Source organism: Ambystoma mexicanum, chromosome 1p, assembly GCF_040938575.1.
Source record: "Ambystoma mexicanum isolate Mex_15411 chromosome 1p, UKY_AmexF1_1, whole genome shotgun sequence".
NCBI classification, from domain to species: Eukaryota; Metazoa; Chordata; class Amphibia; order Caudata; family Ambystomatidae; genus Ambystoma; species Ambystoma mexicanum.
In genome coordinates, this window is record NC_090921.1 from 752,095,066 (window position 1) to 752,114,699 (window position 19,634).

At 47.4% G+C, this 19,634-nt stretch overlaps 1 protein-coding gene across 3 annotated transcripts in view; it reads left to right on the forward strand.

Annotated features, from left to right (window-relative positions):
* The window catches only part of SNX27 (sorting nexin 27), a 990,538-nt gene that overhangs the window by 805,882 nt on the left and 165,022 nt on the right, over positions 1-19,634 (forward strand). For all 3 annotated transcript variants that reach the window (XM_069650534.1, XM_069650552.1, XM_069650543.1), the window contains exon 11: positions 1,915-1,974. In XM_069650534.1, coding sequence (XP_069506635.1) covers positions 1,915-1,974 — 60 coding nt within the window. The remainder of the gene's footprint in view (positions 1-1,914; positions 1,975-19,634) is intronic.

Genomic DNA, 19,634 nt, shown 5'->3' on the forward strand with positions numbered 1-19,634 from the left:
TTTCCATAATATTTTGTTTTTATAAATTGTCATGTTTGGTAATGTGATTTGTGTACTTTCCAAGTCAGTTTTACAAAATGAGATTATTTTAGTTCATGTTAAGAGCTGGAAAAGAAAGTGTTCAAATGCAGAAATTGCAGAGTTGGCACAGATCCCAGCTTCACCCATTAACCACTGTGTGATCCTGGGCATCTCATTTAATCTTGTTTTGTATTGTCTAACCTCTCAAAATTACCAGTCCCTAAACCTTTCAAAATTGTCAGCCCTTCAGAGTGATTCCTTCTCAGGGTATGATCTTTAAAAAAGCCTTAATCATGGTTTCAATGGCTATAGGGTTACTTCCACTAGAATAGTGAGCATTGATATATTGCACACCACAGGGACTTGTTCTTTTGATCTCTAGTGGCAACACTATTTCAAATCCATGTCTCACTTCTAATGTCAGTCTGTCTGGATACAGACACCTTCCTGGTAGCTTTTAATCGACACAAACTATCTATGCTATGGCATGTGACGTTTTCTCCTCGTTTCCAATTGGTCGCCTGTATCCGGGCTTGAGAACTTTTGCATTCTGTGAGGTCGCTAAGGTGAGTTATCTGTCTATTTTGGGTTACATGTACAGTTTGAACTCGGTCCTACATTAATACTACAGGCTGCATACCTTCCTGGATGCTATTGATAAATTCTCCTGCATCGATACTAGAACAGAAGTAACCTCTTCGTAGACTCCTAATGTTGGCCTCCAAATGCTACTTGTTTATCATTCTGATTAGAGCAAACATGAAGAGGGTAAGGGAGACTTAAAGGGAGTAAACATGTTTATTTAAAATGCTGCAAGACAGCATATTAACCTTTTGAGATGTGATGTTGACGAGGGGAGGGCGACCAGATATTCTTGATCACTTAATTCCTTTGGTTTGGTGGAGGGGCTGGGGGGGCGGCAAAAACGTCTGTGTCCAGGGCTGGACCTGCTTGGGCCTTCCTAACTTCCTGGGGCCTTGTCTAATTTGGCTTCTGACAATCTGTGACAAAAGTCAATATGGTATTTTCCTTCCTTTTGGGGTTCTGGTGATCATTGCCTGCCTCCCCAAAGTAGCTTACGGTTTACCTCGTTGCCAATTGTTATGCAACCTTCTTGCATGCAATGATGACATTGGAACCAGCTTACAAAAGATGAGATTGGTTTATTCTTCATGATTATTTTTATATATAATGCGGTTACAGGTGTTATCAAGGCTCTGGGTACAGTTGCGCTCCCCCCATCCAATCAACTGTAGCCGACACTCCTGCAACATCGATGCAGTGCTCATGCCCACGGTTTCATGCATCACAGCATTCCACGTACTGTTAACAGTCACACAGGATCTGTCACATTCATACCTTGAATAGCACATCGGTACATCATCAACTCGGTACACCCACTACCATCTCTTTTTGGATGTTGTGTTTAAGCAGTATTTTTCTGCAGCATTGAATGTTTACTGGTTATGTTGGTCATTGTAATGCATGTATTCTGTGCATATGAAAATTAGTCTTCGCGTTTATTCAAAGCCAGGTTCAAATGAAACCAAATAATTTGTTCCATATTTGACAAACGTCTACCACGCGGCTTACACTCAGAAAATGTGATGTGCGTACTCATGGATGAACCAGCGTTAAATTGGACCAGTTTAGGGGTGTTAACCTTGAATGTGAGCATCTAAAACGTGTCACCTGTGTTTTGTTTATTTTTGTGTGCCATATGCTGATGGTTTATGGTGCAGCAACTAAGTGACAAGTTCTTTGATTTTACAATGCTATACCAATCGATGTTCACAATCTATCCACTTGTAGAAAACGATGCCCGCGCCAGTCTGTTCAGATTTAGGCATTTTCAGAATTTGTTTTCTAAAATGTAACTGTTTCCCATTGCAGTTCAACTACATGCACGAATGTTTCGAGAGGGTGTTTTGCGAACGAAAGTGGAGGAAAGAGGTAACTTTTTCTTTGGGTCGTCAGTGATTGCATTGAGCGGGCGGGAGAGGTGGTTAAAAAGTAGTGCCCAGGGGCCTTGTCTGCCTAAAATGCTGTTCAAGTTTGGCTTAAACTGTTCTAGCTGCGTGGACCCTCTCAGTGGTGTATGTCTCAAGGGTACTTGACTGTTTGGATAAATCAATAGGTGAAAGTATCTGCAGTATTATTGGGTTACATTGCAGCATCTCTGCCTGTGATGTTTATAGTTTGCTAAACGGATATTAGAAACATCATTACTGGATCCTTACTTGCCAACTGTATGGGTTTTCTTGCCACTTAATATGGCTTAAAAAATTAGTGTAAAAATATTGATATGTATCCAAATACTCCTAGAGGTAGTCTGTGTGCAACCACTAACCAACATTCTAAAACATTGTGGGTTTTAAGCTTAGGTTTTTAGGTAAAGAAAGTAAATCGGAACCTGTTCAATTGAACTTTTGAAGATGATTGTTTAAGGATCAGCAGTGTCCCTATAAATACTCCACTTATGTGGTAGGTGATACTTAAACAATTAAGATTATGAACCAGCTTATAACAATGTCTCAACACCTTGTGGGATCTTTTTGCCCCCTGTTTGATAAGCAATCGAAACATGCTCTACCTTAGATGCCCCGCCCCCAAATGTTCAAGATATAGAGCATCTTTGTTATATGTGCTGGTCTATTAGTTAGAGCTCTTTTATTTTTCTTCCCATTGGCTAGAGCGTATTTCCCCTAAAACAGGCAGTGGGTCACTCTCTTGCTAAAATCATACCGATGGATCTAAATGAACACTTGATAAGCAGAAGCTAAACACAGCTCGAGGGTATCCAGCATTAACTAGAGACAAGGAGATACCACTGTGGAACCAGGAGCAAGTACATGGCATTCTACAAATCTAACTTCCATATAAGATGCAAACCTATTACTTTAATTATTTATGATCTCTTACGCTTTAAATGTTGTATAGATGTGTCCTAATGCTTATTTACAGATTGCCATAAACGCACAAAGTTAAATACACATAGGGGTGTGTTCGGTATCAGTTGGCCTGGGGAAACAAAAGTAGCTCCTGATAGCTGTTGGTCTCAAGCTAACAAGACTTTTCTAGGCCTCATGCAGGAGCTAAATAGCTCCCAGCTATCCACAATTTCGAACCCTGCATACCAATATATTGACCTATCAAAATGAGCAATGTATATATGGTTCTTCACATTTAGTTATAGCAAATGTATTTGGGTTGAGAGAACTCCTTTAGCTTCTGGAGTTCCCCAACATCCTGGACCCCCTGGAAGCTGAGTTTTTTGCCCAGAAACCGGAATGTGTGGCAACTTAGTAATTGATGACATCGGACTGGAAGTGCAGAATTGATGGCTGGGGCCATATTATATTTAGATCTCTTGTCTGCCTTTGATGCAGTCAATCATGACATACTTTGAACCGCCTTTCTAATGCAGTGGAAGATTCCTGTCCCTTGTGCTCAGGCTGAGATGAGTCGACCCACTGCTAGGAAATGAGGTTACCCTCAAGTCCAACTGACTCCTAGTAGTAGACCTAAGTTGGCACCCAGTGAGCACACTCAGGACAGCGGAGCAGGGTGTGTTAAGGTACAATACTTTATATCATTCAATAAGGGAATGTCGACACACTATTGTATTGTAGTCATTTATATAGCACCATTTCCCCATTTGTATGGCCTCAATGTGCTTTGTGGTTGGAACGCCATCAGGGACCGAAGTCCATTTATTGGAGAATCAAAGCGCTGACTTTGATGCATGTGTGCATTCTGCCAGGTTAGGAGTTTGGAGGGCTGGCTGGGCCCCGATAAGCAGCCCAGAGGTCAGGCACATGGGTGGGTGCTGTTGGTGGTTTACAAATAAATACATACTAGATACTATAGTGCATCAAGACCCTGAGGCAACAGAGCGCTTCTCTTACAAATTATAGGTTCATGATTTACAGACAGATATGTGCAAATACCAGAAAATAAGAGGATTTACAGTAATATACAATGACGAAGCAAGAACAATGAATATACATATATACAAATGCAGAGGCGTATATACAATAATGCCCTTACAAGAGGTGAATATATTAACTCAGTTATGGTCCTGGTCCCTGAGCCAAGCTTTAGCCTTGTTCCGAAATATCATGAACGAAGGCTCAGCTCTAATGGTTATAGGGAGCGCATTCCATTTTTTAGCAGCAAGCACTGGGAAGCTAGCTCCACACACCCGTTGTTGGTTAATGCGCAGTATAGAGACACAATGTGTTTGTGCTTTTCTACTAGGTCTTAATGTAATGATGTATGCTGTGAGAACGTGTTGCAAAGGTATGTGGGTGCCTGATTGTGTAAACACGTATGTGTTAGTGAAAGTTTTTTAAGTTCAATTCTTTGCTTAATGTTTAGCCAGTTTAAGTTCTGTATGGCTGTAGAAATAATGTGTCCTTGGGATGTTACATGCTGATCAAACTGCGTTATTCTGCATGACTTGCATTTTGTTTGTATTCTGCTGTGAAGTTCCTAGGTAAAGCGCATTACAATAGTCTAGCTTAGATAACACTAAGGCTCTTGCTACTGATATACAGTTGGTTGTGGATAGGTAGGGACGACAGGCTGTAATAAGCTTACAGGTGTATGTTGTGGCCGAGGCTAGGGCATTAGTTTGTCTCGTGAGAGATACTGAAGAGTCAATATATATGCCTAATGTTTTCACATAATTTGCTACCTTGATTGTGTTCCCATCAATAATGAACGTTGTAAAGGATGCATCTAGTTTATTCAATTTGGCTGGGGAGCCGAATAATAGTAGTTCGGTTTTATCGTCATTTAGACATAAACAATGTTTAGCCATCCATATTTGTATAACACTATAGATATCATTCAATGTTTTGCTGTCTACAGTGTACTCAGCAGTGATAGGCATAAGTATCTGGGTGTCCGCATAATTCGTATATGGGACACCCAGATGGTAAAGTATATAAAATTAGAGGCTTGGTAAAAATATTGTAGAGAGTGACATGCATGATCCTTGTGGGACACCACATGAGACTGGCGAGGATCAGGCTCTGGCGGATGGAGCAAAGACCCTCATGGATCTATTACTGAGGAATGATTTGATCCAAGCATTAGCTTGATCAGAGAAATGTGCAGCAGATGACCGGTGCTTGCATAGTATATCGTGGTTCACCAGGTCAAATGCCACAGATAGGTCAAGTAGTAAAAGCAGGACAGATTTGCCTTTGTCTTTTAAAGCCTGGATCTGGTTCTTTAGGTCAATAAGTACTGTCTCTGTGCCATGTCTGGGTCTGAAACTTGACTGTCTTAGACCTAGTCAATTATTTGTTTCCAAGTATTGCTGAATTTGGAGATAAGCTGCTCGATCCAGTATTTTCAGCAGAAAAGGGACAGTAGTGATCGGGCGGTAGTTAGATGGGTTGCTGGTGTCCAGCGTAGGCTTTTTTTAGGAGTGGGAGTACCCATGCATCTTTCAAACTGGTGGGCACAGTACTTGAGGTAAATGAGGCATTGATGAATGATGTAATAAAAGGAGCGAGTTCAGTTCCAGCTTCTTTGATTAACGTAGCTTGGCAGACCTCACCTTTGCAATTGGATGGTTTGAGCTCGAGTATGATCAGCTTTACTTCTTTGGTAGATAATGGTTTAAAGTTAAATTGTGGCAATGCAATGGTGGAGGGGGTGGAGGATTCTGAGGGATGGTATTAATGATTATTTTATGAAGTAGCATAGTAATTTTGTCTTGAAGCGTGTTTTGTACGTTGGTACACCCTTGGATGTCCTTAATACAAGTGTCAGGTATAGGGTCAGGCGACTCAAGTTCTTTTAGTATGTTGAACAATTCCTTAGTGCTCGAGTTAGCTATGACTATACGGTCATTGAAATTAGCTTTTTTAGCTTGGATGATTGCGGTCTTATAATTAAATGAAGCTGTAATGAAAATATCTTTATTTTGTGAAGGGGCGTTTTTCCAGTTGGTTTCTGCTGTGCGTTTCTCTTTCCTAAGAGTCTTTAAATGTGGTGTGTAGCATTTGTTAATATGGGCTCGTGGTTTAGATTTCTGTAGTTTAAGAGGGGCTATTGTATTGATAGCTTTAAGGATCGTTTCATTATATAGATTCACTAAATCAGAAGGGTCTGAGTAGGTGGTATTAGGATGAGTTATTGGGTGTAGTAAAGGTAACAGGTTTTCTAAAGTGACATGTTTAAAGCTGGGGCTTTAATGGGACTAGTGAGGGATACAGCCTTGTTAATGGTGAAGGTAATTAGAAGATGGTCAGGCCCAACATGGTGTGTTGGCCAGTACCTTGATAGTACAGTTGAGGTCCGCTAACCAATCTAGAGTGCAGCCTTTATTATGCGTTGGGCTAGTTATACATGTGTAAACCCAAGCTCAGACAGGGTATCCTTAAGGGTGGATGCTTTCACATCTTTTGGATCAAGGCCTAGGTTAAAATCGTAATTTGGGACTTACATTTCGTGTTGTTGGACAGCAATTGAGAGATGCCATTTTTGAAGGTGGTGGTGTATCCAGGAGGGCGGTAGATCAAGTGCATAGTAATGGTGGCTGTGGCTGATGTGGTTAATTTCACAGATGGTAGGTGGTGGTTGTTGATCATTCTTAATTCAAGCACCGTTTTATAGATGAGTGCAACACCACATCCTTTGGCCAAGTTGGGATCTCTGTCTGCACGGAAAATGGAATAGTTGTCTGGTAAGGTTAGAGCTAGAGCGGGGCCTGATGAAGGATTCAACCAAGTTTCTGTTACAGCAATGATGTCAAGGTCCAGGACCGTCAAGATGTCAAATAAGTATGTGCTTGGATGGATCTCACGTTAATGAGCCTTACTTTAATAACATTAGAAGGGTTGTTTTCGGAGGGTGCTGATGTTTTGCGTTTGTAGATTTAGGGAGTTTGTCTGAGTATTTTATAGAACCTATTATGTTAGTTTTATCCACTTTTGTTTTCAGATATCGTGTGCATGGTCTAGTGGTATTATTTATAGTAAGGCAATTAGGTTTTAGGTTTTAGGTATGAGGTTGTAGCGAGATCAAGTGAGGGGCAAGCCTTCGTTTTGGAAGATTGAAGAGTAACTTTAAGGGGAAAGGCACAGTGGTCTAGGTTAGTTCATGGTTATAGGATACTTGTTAGAGCATGAGCTGTCATGTTGATAGGTTTTAGGAATTTGGTTGGCTGGATGTCTTGGTAGGACTTGGTAGCACATGAGATGTCATGTTAGGAATTTGGGTGGCTGGATGTCCATTGAGGGTGGAAAATTAGTTGTCATTACTAGATTGATAATTGAGGTATAGTGGCATGGATGGTGATCCATATTTAGGTAGGGAGCCGTTGTCCTGAAAGTTGAAGTAGATATAGTCAAACCGTTATTGCTGAGGATGCCTATGAATAATATAGGTTGTAAGGTCATTTTATCTGCTAATAACGTATATGAATATGTCAAGTAGGTCGTGATCTAGGGTTTAGGCTTAGGTTTAGGGTTAGAGAGCCTAAAATAAGGTGGCGGTCTGATTAGGTTGCAACAGTTTTAATAGGGTAGTCGCATAAAAGTAGCAAGTAGCAAGTAGGGATAAAAAGCATAGGGGGCTGGTCCCACAGAGTAACAATAGGGTTAACTGGCATGGCAGGCTAGTCCCATGAAGTAACACTAGGGCTAAATAACATAGCAGGCTAGTCCCACAGAGTAACAGGGCTAATTTGCATGGTAGGCTATTTCCATAAAGTAACCGGGCTAAATAACATGGTAGGCTAGCCTCAATGGATAAGCTCATAGTAAAGGTAGACTAGTGCAACTGTCAGGATTTCTGAAGGGAAGAGGATGGGGATAGCAACTTCGAGGTAGTCTGGTCCATTGTAGTAGATTAAATAGGAACTCAGTGCATAGCAGTATTGCGAATTACAAAGCTTTTGATTATACCGGTGCAGGTGCTAGTGCAGGAGACTTGATATGTGCCCAGCTAGACTGAATTTTATGTAGGTTGTCGCTGTATACTAATTACGCAGGTGTTGAGGCACGTCCAGGGTTCCAGTGTGAATGGCTGTGTGAGCTGCTAGACTAGATTTGCATAGTCATATCTGCATTCTAGAGTGCGTGGCTGGAGAGCCATGTCTGTGGCCAGATGTGATGCGATTTTTGTCTTCGACTTTAGTTTTAGACCTTAGTCTCGTACAGATTTTTCTTGTGTGGTTTTCTTGGGTCTCAACGATAGATTGGTTGTTCAAGTGAATCTTTTGGTGGGCTTAGCATACTAACTTTGTGCATGGACATCGTTTGGGGGTGGCCCGGGGTAACAAGTGCAACTCCTGTGGTCACAGCTTCTACCCCTGGCCTCTCTTCTGCCACCCCTGCCCTGCAGAGGTGGACTGGCCCGTGCGTTTGTTTAAAATTGATCTTTTTTTTCTCTGGTGGGCTGCTCTGCTTTCTCAAAACTCACTGGCACCAGGCGCCTGGGCGTAGCACAACTTGATACATTTTCACTACATCAACGTGATACATTTTCACTACATCAACGTGACTTAGATAGAAAAAAATGTAAAATGCGCTGTTTACAGAGCACGGCACCGCAGGATTGGAACCTGGGTTGCTGCGCTGTCTTACTTCAAAGACAAAAGCATTGCCCCATAGCTATCCTCCCAGCCCCTGGCTCTGCCTCTCTGGAGCAAGGCTGTTCTGCTGCTGGAGGAGGTGAGCACAATCACAAGTGAGGGAGCGGGCTAGGCAGTGCCGGCCTACTTCATCTCGAGGATAAGAAAGCGTGCCGGCATGCCCTTGTCTCGGGTAAGTCGGCATGTTGGATTACACTGTGTAGAAGGTATTCTCTATAATGGAAAAGGTTGGATTTAGACATAAATGGGAAGATGGAGAAATTGGAATAAATACAGGGATTGTGTGGGATGTAACAGACTTAAAGGGAGCCCTGTGAAATGAATACATGCACCATGAAAGATGCTGGATTTATTAGAGAGGCTGCCTTGGCACTAAGTTTTCACTTGAAATTCGAATCATACATATCGAATAGTTAGATATGTATTTGGTATTTTCCCAAAAATTATTTTTGGGAATGAAAACAAATCAGCTAGGCACGTGATTGCTGCAGAGGGGGATTCCCATCTTAGGCAACGGGGGCCCCAAACATAATTTTCAAATGGGCCCCAACACATCTACAGGCGGCCCTAAATGCTGCAGTAAAATTAACACTATCCAAATTTTATTGGGTAGAATACTGAAATCCGTTTGCGTAGTGAATGAAACAGCAAATATGTTTCTCAGCCAATTTGGCCCTCGTGGGGCATCCATAGAAAAGTGACATCATTGAACTTGGTTGTACCCCAGTGTATTGATCCACTAAGGAGTGCTTTTAACTTGGCTCTTGGTAACAGAGCGGGAGGACTGGAGGTGGGTTTTGCTCACTGTTGTCAAACGTAAACTAGAGGAAGAATCTATATTTGACACATAAAGGCTATCAAGTGTTGCCAACGTTTGAAAATCCCAGCACTGTGTTAAGGAGGTGCGTCCTTAAGTGCCAGTAATGAGGTGTCCATGTGTGGGAGTGAGCTGCTGCGTGCCAATGCTTGGATACACCGAGGACTGCTGTACAAAGCATATACAGCAGTTTGCGGGAGTCCCTTCACGCCGCTGCCCCAGTCCATCATTACTCTCCTTTCCCCATGCACGGTTAATCTGTTTTTACTTTGCCTGGACACACTTAAGAAATGTCCCCAGGGTGGGTGATGGCTTGCATTTCTGACACTGAGGGTTGGGGGTGTTCCCCAGGTGGCACTCAAGAGTGGACGACGTGTGAAAAGATTTTCCTTTCTCATGACCCTCAGGCTCTATATAGATGATCCGATCTTCTCAGTGGCACAAACAGTATATATGGCAATACATTTACACTTGTGATGACGTATGCACTTTCAACACTATAGCACTGCTTATTGTTCTTAGCCAGCCAGCCCCTCGTTGTGTGCACTAACATTTACAAATTGCTTCTGCTGTGCAACCCAATATATTTTCTTATTCTCCAGCATGGGGTCTGGCATGGATTCACATGCTCATGAATATTCCCCGTCATCAGGCCGGGAATCCTCGGTAAAGAAAAAATCAGTATCAGTTTCGTTTCTGATCTTTCTCAGTAGTAGTAACCAATCACTGGTCTCTGGGTCATACTGCCCCAGCCAATGACTGCCCTCTCCCTAAGCCCCGCCTCCGGCAGCCATCTTCAGATTTTTACCACACGCTCAAGTGTTGGGAGTCCTCGTGTTTAGCTCTCGAGCTTTTGCTACGTTTTCGCGCTTTTTCAAAGAGAATTTCTCATTTTTCGGTCAAATGGAGCCTCAAGCTCCACCGTCTCTACATCCAATTAACGGGGGATCCGTGTCGGATTTTTCTACGCCCCTCAAGGGTGAAGATTTCATCGAGTTACGCTTCTTGGAGGATTCCAGAAGTTTCTGCAGCCTACCTGAACATGGCCCAGGAGAAAGGAAGCTCGATACCCGGAAAGCTGTTCAGGGTTTGCCCTGGATGCCAGCTGCAGAATGTGTTCAAGGAGGATGAGCACTCGAAATGTCTCTACTGCCTTCATGAGGACAAAATGCACGTGGAAAAGGACTGTGCGTTTTGCAGGAACATGTCGGAATGGACCATCAGGGACCGACACCTTCGTCTCTCCAACTGGCTGGAAGGAAAGAGCCCATCAGGTGAGAAGAAGTCCGAGCGGTCTTCTAAGTCCTGTGAGGGCGCCCCGGCGACGGAGGCCCAACATAAGGCAAAGCACCGCGAGTCCGCGGCCACCGGAAGCGCCGAACGGTCGCGCTCCTCAGCTGCCAGGCAGGGCGCACCCTTTCCAGCGCCATCAACCACGAGCCAACGCTCTGGCTCAGGGAAGAGGAAGGCCGAGAACCCGGCAAAGCTTCTGGAGAGGCCCCGGTCAAGCTCGGAGGATCCAGCCGAGGGGGAGCGAGGCGGTGACCCTCCCCCCAAGGTGAAGGCCACAGGCCCACACAAGGTGGTAAAGGCCTTGATTCACCCGGCCAAGGCCTCTATCAAGGAAGTCGCAGCGGCCCTGGCGAAGCCTCTGGAGGCTACACCAGTGGAGGCGACCTCGGAGCCCAGAGTCTCCCTGCCTCCGCGGAGGGAAGCCTCTTTCAGACCCATTGAAAAGACCCCCGTGAAGACCCTGGCGGAAAAAGAGGGCGGGGGGCGGTGGCCATTGTGGACACAGACACAGCATACGAGGAGGAGCTGGTAGAAGTCTTAGAGGGCCTCGACGAAGGCGTCGAAGAGGCCCGTCCCCACGGGAGGGATCCCGATGAAGGTGACGGCGGCACCGGCGAGGGTCCTAGTCACCCGTCGCTTACGGAGCCACAGGATAACTCGGCGGCCATTTTGTTGGCGATACAATCCTTATGTTCGGAAATAAGGACGAGATTGCCCTTACCACCGATGGAGGATCCGGAACCAGGCTCAACGGAGGAGCCAGAGCCAGAACCAGGCCCGGTGGGAAGCCCCCCGAACAAGAGAAGACGAATCCATCCAGCCCTGCCTTTTCAGCCCTCGCGGCCTGCTCAGCCTTTACCCACGTCCCCGTCCCTGGGGAGGACACGGGAACGGACACAGCCACGACGGGTACCGACGACGACAGTGGTGACGACGGGACGGAGCTCCCATCGCCCCCAGCCCGGGCCTCCCCGCCCGACGAGATCGGATCTTTCCATGCAATGATCGCCAGGGCATCCAAGCTTTTTCAGCTCTGCCCTGAAGAGAAGGAAGGTTTCCTTTACCAACGGCGCGAAGCCAAGAGGAAGACAGTCCTCGCCGTGCCTCTGCTGGATGACATCTGGAACGAGGGTCTCGCCCTTCTCAAGAACCCGTGTACGACGCCTGCCAAGAGGGATCGGTACGAGAAGTGTACCGGGTCCCCGACGCGGCCCCTTTGTGCCTTAGGGCACAACCGACCCCTGACTCGGTCGTCTCAGCAGCGGCCAAGAAGAAAGCAGGGGGGGGGCATCGGCCTCAACATCAACTTCCCCACCGGACGGCGAAGGAAATGGGATGACGAGTTATCTCGTCGGCGGCAACAACGATTAAGGCGGCCACGCCCTTGCGATCGTGGCCCGCTACGACAGGGAGTTATGGTACAAGATCGCCCCCCTGTTGGACTTCCTACCGGATGACAAGAGGGCCGAGGCCCTGGAGATCTTGCAAGAAGGCGAAGTGGCGTCGGACCACGCCATACGGTGGCAACGGACATTGCCGACACCGGTTTCCGCCAGCTAGGCAACGGCGTTTGCCTTAGACGAGGGTGGCTCAAGGCGATGGATTTCCGCCAGGACGTACAAGCCAAGGTTTTGGACATGCTGTTCGGGAACAATCTGTTTGGGAAAACAGTGGATGAGTCCCTCCAAGCCATCAAGGCGGACACAGAGACAGCTAAGGCCTTAGGCGTTCTCCGGCAACGAAGGCCGTCCTTTCGGAGCACCAGAGGCAAGCAGGGTGCCTCCAAGGGATTTGGCGGTGGCTCCTCTACGTACTGCCAAGCGGCCCGCTCCTCATCGCAGGAAGCCTATAGAGGATGAGGCAAGTCGGGTGGACCCCGCCGTCGTCGCCAAGGCGGCAAGGTGTCCTCCAAGCAAGATTGAACCGACAGCGGTGGCGGGCCCCCACCGAAGCACCCCAGTGGGAGGCCGGCTGGCGAAGTTCGTCAGCATGTGGGAGTCCATCTCCAACGACCGTTAGGCGCTGGACGCCCTGGCCCAGGGGCGCGCCCTCGAATTTCTAAAGTGCCCCCGCATTCCACCCGTGGCCAGGAAGGAGAATCACATCCCTCAACTGCTATTGGAGGTAAGGGCGATGCTCAAAAAAGGTGCCACCGAGCTCATCCCGAAGGGGCTCCGGGGCTTCGGAGTATACTCCAGGTACTTCCTCAAGAAAAAGAAGACGGGAGGATGGCGCCCCATCCTGGACCTGCGACGACTGAACAAGTACATCAAGGCACAGAAGTTCCGGATGGTCACCCTCCAGCACGTGCTGGGACAGCTGGAGGAGGGCGATTCCCTGTTGTCGTTGGATTTGGAGGATGCGTACTTCCACATCCCCATTCTAAAAGGACACCGAAAGTTCCTCAGGTTCGTGGTCCAAGGACGGCACTACCAGTTCAAGGCTCTCCCGTTCAGATTGAAGTCGGCACCCAGGGTGTTCACAAAGTGCCTCGCACCGGAGGCGGCGCGGCTGCGCCTACAGGTGATCCACGTCTACCCCTACCTGGACGACTGGCTCATCCGAGCAAGGACAAGGGAGCTTGTCGTAGATTACACAGCGAAGACCGTCCAGCTGCTCACAGACCTGGGATTCTTCATGAACTTTCCCAAATCCCACCTGGTCCCGTCGCAAGTCGCACTGTCTCAGGGAGCCAAGCTTGACACAGTGGCGCGTCTGGCCTTGCCGTCTGAGGAAAGGACGAAGACCATCCTGGGCAAGGTGCAGCGTCGGCTGGCCACGGACCTGGCCAGGGTGAGGTCCATCAAGTCCCTCCTTGGGATGATGTCCTCCTGCAAACCTCTCGTGCGCCCGTGCAGGCTTTGGATGCGCCCTCTGCAAGAGTTCCTCGACGCCTGATGGATCCAAGTGACGGGCAGCTTCGAAGACAGGATCCCGCTCGAGATCTTCTGACGAGCGATCTGGTGGTGGGGCACCCGCGCTCATCTGACGGCGGGCACAGACTTTCAGACCCCACCCCACCAGATAACCGTGACGACAGATGCCTCCCTGGAGGGTTGGGGAGCGCACACCGGAGAACTTCACGCGAGAGGCCCTTTGGCTCCCAGAGGAGAAACCGCTCCACATCAACATCCTGGAGCTCCGTGCAGTGTTCTGGCCCTCACGTCCTTTCTCCCGTCCCTCAAGGGCAAGGTGGTGAGAATCTTCACCGACAACACCACCACGATATTCTACATCCGGAAGCAGGGAGGAACCAGATCCCCAGCCCTCTCCAAGGAAGCCAAGGATCTGTGGCATTGGGCTGTCGCTCCAAGGGATGTTTCTGGTGCCCTTTCATCTGGCAGGGATAAAGAACACCATCGCCGACTCACTCAGCAGGGAGCTGCGCTCGTGCCACGAGTGGGAACTACGTCAGGATCAAGTGGATCGACTCTTCCGACGATGGGGAAAACCGCAGATCGACCTGTTTGCGACGGCGATGAACTCCAAGTGCCAGAGGTTCGCCAGCAGGTTTCCCCAGCCGAGGAGCATGGGCGATGCTTTCTCGTTCCCCTGGGATGGCCTGTTCCTATGAGTTTCTTCTGTTGCCGTTGCTGCTCTGACTCGTCAACCAGCTCAAGAGGTCCCGGTGGAGGATGATCCTCGTCGCACCAGCGTGGCCAAGGCAGATCTGGTTCCTGGACCTTCTGGACTTGTCAGCGTCCCCACCAGTCAAGCTGCCGACGGACGCGGATCTTCTCTCCAGAGAAGGAGGCGCCACAATTCATCACGACCCGGAGTCGCTGTACTTGCAGGCCTGGCTACTGCAGCTCTAAAGTTTGGAGGGTACGATATCCCGGCTGACTTTGCAGAGAGGTCCTTGCAAAGGCCAGGGCGTCCTCAACTCTCAAGTGCTACGGACATAAGTGGAAGATGTTCTCTGTCTGGTGCCGTGCACAGAAGATTAACCCTCTACGGATTACGGCCCCTCAAGTGCTGCCGTACCTACTGTCGCTGGGCCAAGGCTTGACTGGCTCACGCCTCCATCAAGATACATCTGGCTGCGATCTCCCGATACACCAGAACCACAGGACGGGCATCCTTGTGGTCCCATCGCCTGGTAACGGAATTTATGAAGGGACTGTTCCGATCGTTCCCGCCGGTGATGGTCCCTGCACCGGCGTGGGAGCTCAACATGGTACTGACCAGGCTCATGGGGGCGTCATTTGAGCCCCTGCATTCGGCACCGTTGAAGTTCTTGTCGTGGAAGACTGCGTTTCTTGTGGCCATCACCTCCGCACAACGAGTCGGAGAGATTCAGGCCCAATCCTGCAAACCTCCATACTTGACTTTTCACGACACGAGTGTGGTGCTGAGGACACACCCCTCTTTTATGCGCAAGGTGCCGTCGGACTTCCACCTCAACGAGCCCTTGGTGTTACCTGTTTTCTTCCCGTCGCCTTCGTCACCGGCCGAGAGTACTTTGCACTCGCTGGATGTGGCTAGAGCGCTGAAGTTCTACGTGGACCGCACGAAGAATTCTCGGACGACATCACAGCTATTTCTGAACTTTGGACCTGTGAACCAAGGGAAGGCTTTCTCGAAGGCTTCCATTTCCAGATGGCTCTCCGGCTGCATCATGCACTGTCATCGGTTGGCAAACTGGCCGTTGCCTGGCCGTCCGAGAGCCCATTCGACCAGAGCCATTGCTGCTACCACGACGTTCTTGTCTGGTGTGCCCCTGCTGGACATCTGCAGGGCTGCCACGTGGAGGTCGACGCACACCTTCACGAGATTCTACTGCGTCGACCGGGATTCCAGGGAGGAGTCCAGGGTCGGCCAAGCAGTGCTGCGCAACCTGTTCGCCTAAGGTGAGCCTGGTGAGGAGGTAAGAATTGCTTAATGTTGAGTTTTTTTATGTAATGCTTAATGTTGAGCCTTTGCCACCTCCCGTTGGTTGTGCATGTGTGTACTGCTATGTATTCTTATATTCATGAGCATGGGAATCCATGCCAGACCCCATGCTGTAGAAGGAACAAGTTGCTTACCTGTAACTGTTCTCCAGCATGGGTCTGGCATGGATTCACATGCAAACCCTCCCTCCTACCCGTCTGCGGCTCTTCACTTGGTGATACTGCCACTTTGCGTGCTACAAATCTGAAGATGGCTGCCAGAGGCGGGGTTTAGGGAGAGGGCAGTCATTGGCTGGGGGCAGTATGACCCAGAGACCAGTGATTGGTTACTACTGAGAAAGACAGATCAGAAACGAAACTGATACTGATTTTTTTTTTTTCCGAGGATTCCCGGCCTGACGACGGGGAATATTCATGAGCATGTGAATCCATGCCAGACCCATGCTGTAGAACAGTTACAGGTAAGTAACTTGCTCCTTATGAACTAATTGTCCATTGCTGTGTAATGCTTTGCTTTCATTGCCCAAGGCCATCCAAGTTTGCTCTTAAAAAAAGATTATTGCAAACCTATCTAAATACAGGCCCTTTAACCGTGTGCTTGTAGGTTACCTAATGTGTTTTATGCAGCTTAATATAGAATGCAGGTTTGGTTATGGTCATCGGAAGGAGCTGACCAAGCAGATGGGTAGAAATAGTAATGTGTGCTTGTGGCGCAGCGCCATACCTGGAGTTAACGACACGTGTGGGTATGGTGATGGGACACCGGTCCTCAATCATGGCATTGGCAGCAATGGGCCATGGATCAACCTTACAGGGCCACCAAGGAAGTGGTGACCAATATTAATCTGCTGGAGGTGACCTGGGCTGAAGGAAGGATGCCAGCCACGTTTACTATGCCAGCAACAAACCTATTATACTTTCATTAGTGTGCCTTAAATCCTTTATCCAAGAGCAGTAACAATAACATCACTTTTGGAGTTGACCTTGGCTTCAGAAGGATAGCTCCTATAACTAGTCCCTTTCCAATACACAGCTCCCATCTTGTATTACAGTATCAGTGCCCCTTACTGGGTGTTAATGGAGTCAAAGTTACACGTGGCAATTCATCCTCAGTCACAGAAAAGCTAATTTACACTGTCTGAACCGTGAGGTGTTAGTAACTTGACAACTTTGAGTAAACTTTGGCAAAATGCCTACAATCAAGTCATTATGGTTGTGTTGGGTGCTGCAATTCTAAACATTCAAGCGGGTGGGAAGGTCATGTCTTGGTACCTTAGTTGATCAAATCCATACGGCGCAGCCAGAGAAGCTAAGAATGGCTGTGGACTATTAATCCACACTCAAGGTTGGGTTGTGTATCCTAGTATGTTGCATTGCACAGATGTCTGGTAATAGCATGCCATGCACTGGCTTCGTTTATGAGTGGGTTGTTTTTCTGCTCCTCAATGCAGAAACTTTAACCCCTCATAGCCTTTCCTTCAGACACAATGCAAACGTCCTACTAAGATGGCCCAAAGCATGCACTTGCATTGATAGCCGGATAACTGTGCCCTGTTAAGTCAAAATGACTTGGTACTACCAGGTGGCCCTACGTGAGAAAGCATGCATGTAGTGTCTTAAAGGTTGTATTTATCCCGGAAAGTGCAATGAACACTGGCATTTGGTGTGTTCCTGAAAGCGCTATTTTCCACAAGACATTTAAATAAAATTTGTAGTGTTTAAGTTTTTGGCGAGCGTGTGGGTCACTTTGACTGTTGTGAGGATGTGAGCATCCTCCAAAGCGCCCTGTGTGATCTCAACACACAATGCAGCGTGTGTGTTGCATGTTACGGTTTAGAAAAGTCTCCACTTGCTGCAGCAAATGGACAGTGAAGTTCTTCAATATTTTACGTGAAAAAAAGCACTTTACTTTTCCATATTAACTTAGAGATTTTTTTATGTTTGGGCAAAAATAAACTGTTTACGAGATCAGTTCTTGGCCAAAAGGCACTTAGCAGGCACTGGATGTCAGCGCTCGGGGGGGGGGGGTTTAGGCATCTTCGAGATGCATGGTTTACAATTTAGCACGATTGATGTACGTCCAGGTTGTTGTGTTGGACGTCTGCTTACATTCACAGTAATGTGGTAAAACGGGCCTATACACACACTATTAACGCTGAATATGGTGATCCATTCTTGTATGAAATGTATATCATATTACAGAGATATTGTAACCATATTTTTCTTTGTGTGCTGAGGAACAATGCTATGTGATGCCACTTTGTGTTTTGTCAAGGGGTGGAAGGTTGTGTGCCATCACTTCCTGTGATGTTGCTTGGGGGTGGGGTCAAATGACATCACTTCTTGTGATGTCATCAGAGGTCAAGGGTCATGTGATGTCACTTCTGCAACTCCTGTGTTTTTGGTGAAATTGCATCCCTGTCTTTTGTGGAGGACCTGGATGGTGGCGTTCTTTGAGTCCAATAGGAAATAAATTAAATAGATCTTGCCACCTATGGCCAAGATCAATAGTATTGTTCCCGTCCCAACCAGAAAGAACAGTCTGCATCTCTATTCCTATCCCCACAGCTATTAAAGGGCGTTCTGTGCCCAATAGACCCTGCTGAACTGGCACATTTCCTCACTACCCCCAGTGCGACATATGGCTTGAGCTTTGTTTGCTTGGATAACCCTCTTGATAATAAGATGGGGACCTCCAGCTGAGTGCGCAACCATAGCTGTCTCCTGTTCAAGCTGGTCCTGCTACCGTTGCCGACTCTAGTGGTATGTTTGAATGAGCGTTCTGTCCCTGCACCTTTTTTAAGTTGCCACATCCAAGGTGCATCAGGTATACCAGCGTAGTTTGATGACTAGTTTGCTCCGTTTGGCCCTGGTTAAAGAGTTAGGCAGGGCTGAGCATGATGTATGGTTGTTCATAGGGGAGGAGAGAGAGTGCAAGTTTCTCACGGTATGCCGCTGCCGGCAATAGCGGTTCTTTGGAATAGGTGTTTAGTTTTTTGTGTGTGTGTGTGTGTGTGTGTGTGTGTGTGTGTGTGTGTGTGTGTGTGTAATGACAGCATAGAGTGGGAGAGTTTCAAGAAAAGGAAGGAAAGGCCAGGTTTTGCGGGCCTTTCTGAAGGTGAGGTGATTTTCAGTGCTGCCAATGTGGAGGGGCAGAGAGCTCCAGATGGTGGGAGCTTGGACAGAGGAGGGTGATTTGCCAACTCTGGCTTAGTTATATTGGAGGGATAACTAGGAGAAAAGCTGTGCCGGATATGCGTGTCCTGGAGGGTCGGTATTGTGTGTTTGTCTTGGAGGAATTCCGGGCTTGTGTTGATTGCATGGTGAGTAATGCACATGGCTTTAAAGGTAGTTCATCAACCAATAGGGAGCCAGTGGAGAATTTGGAGTGTGTTGCTGATGTGTTCTCTGCCAGGGAGGTCAATGAGCAAGTGGGCTGCAGCGTTTTGGATTCTTTGCAGTTTCCCAAGTTGGAGCACCGGTGCACCTAGATAATGGCAGTTTGCATTTCTGTTAGTGTCAAGCATACCTGAATGGCTGGTGGCTGCGGACATGTTCTACCGACTTTTGTGTATTTTTCCTACCCTGGCTGTGTTTACAGCTGCAGTAATGCACATAAGGGTCACCATTAACCCAGAATGGTGGCGTTCTTCTTTTGCCATCATTTCATGATGGCTTATCCTTTATTGGTCCTTTTGCCATGCTAGGTGGTGGAAATCCTGGTTTGACTTTTGTATTGTACTAGTCATTTATATAGCACCTTTTCCCATCTGTATGGCCACAACACACTTTGTGGTAGGAACGCCCTTGGGGACCAATGTCCAGGTATGGGTAAAGTTCTCAGTGGAAGATTTAATATGCGTGTGTGCATTTGGCCAAGATTAGGATTTGGGGGGCTAACTATGCTCCAGTAAGCAACCAGAGTGGTCAGGCACGTGGATGGGTGCTGAGGGAGATTACGACACAGCGCTAGTCGAGGAGACTCGATACATACCCA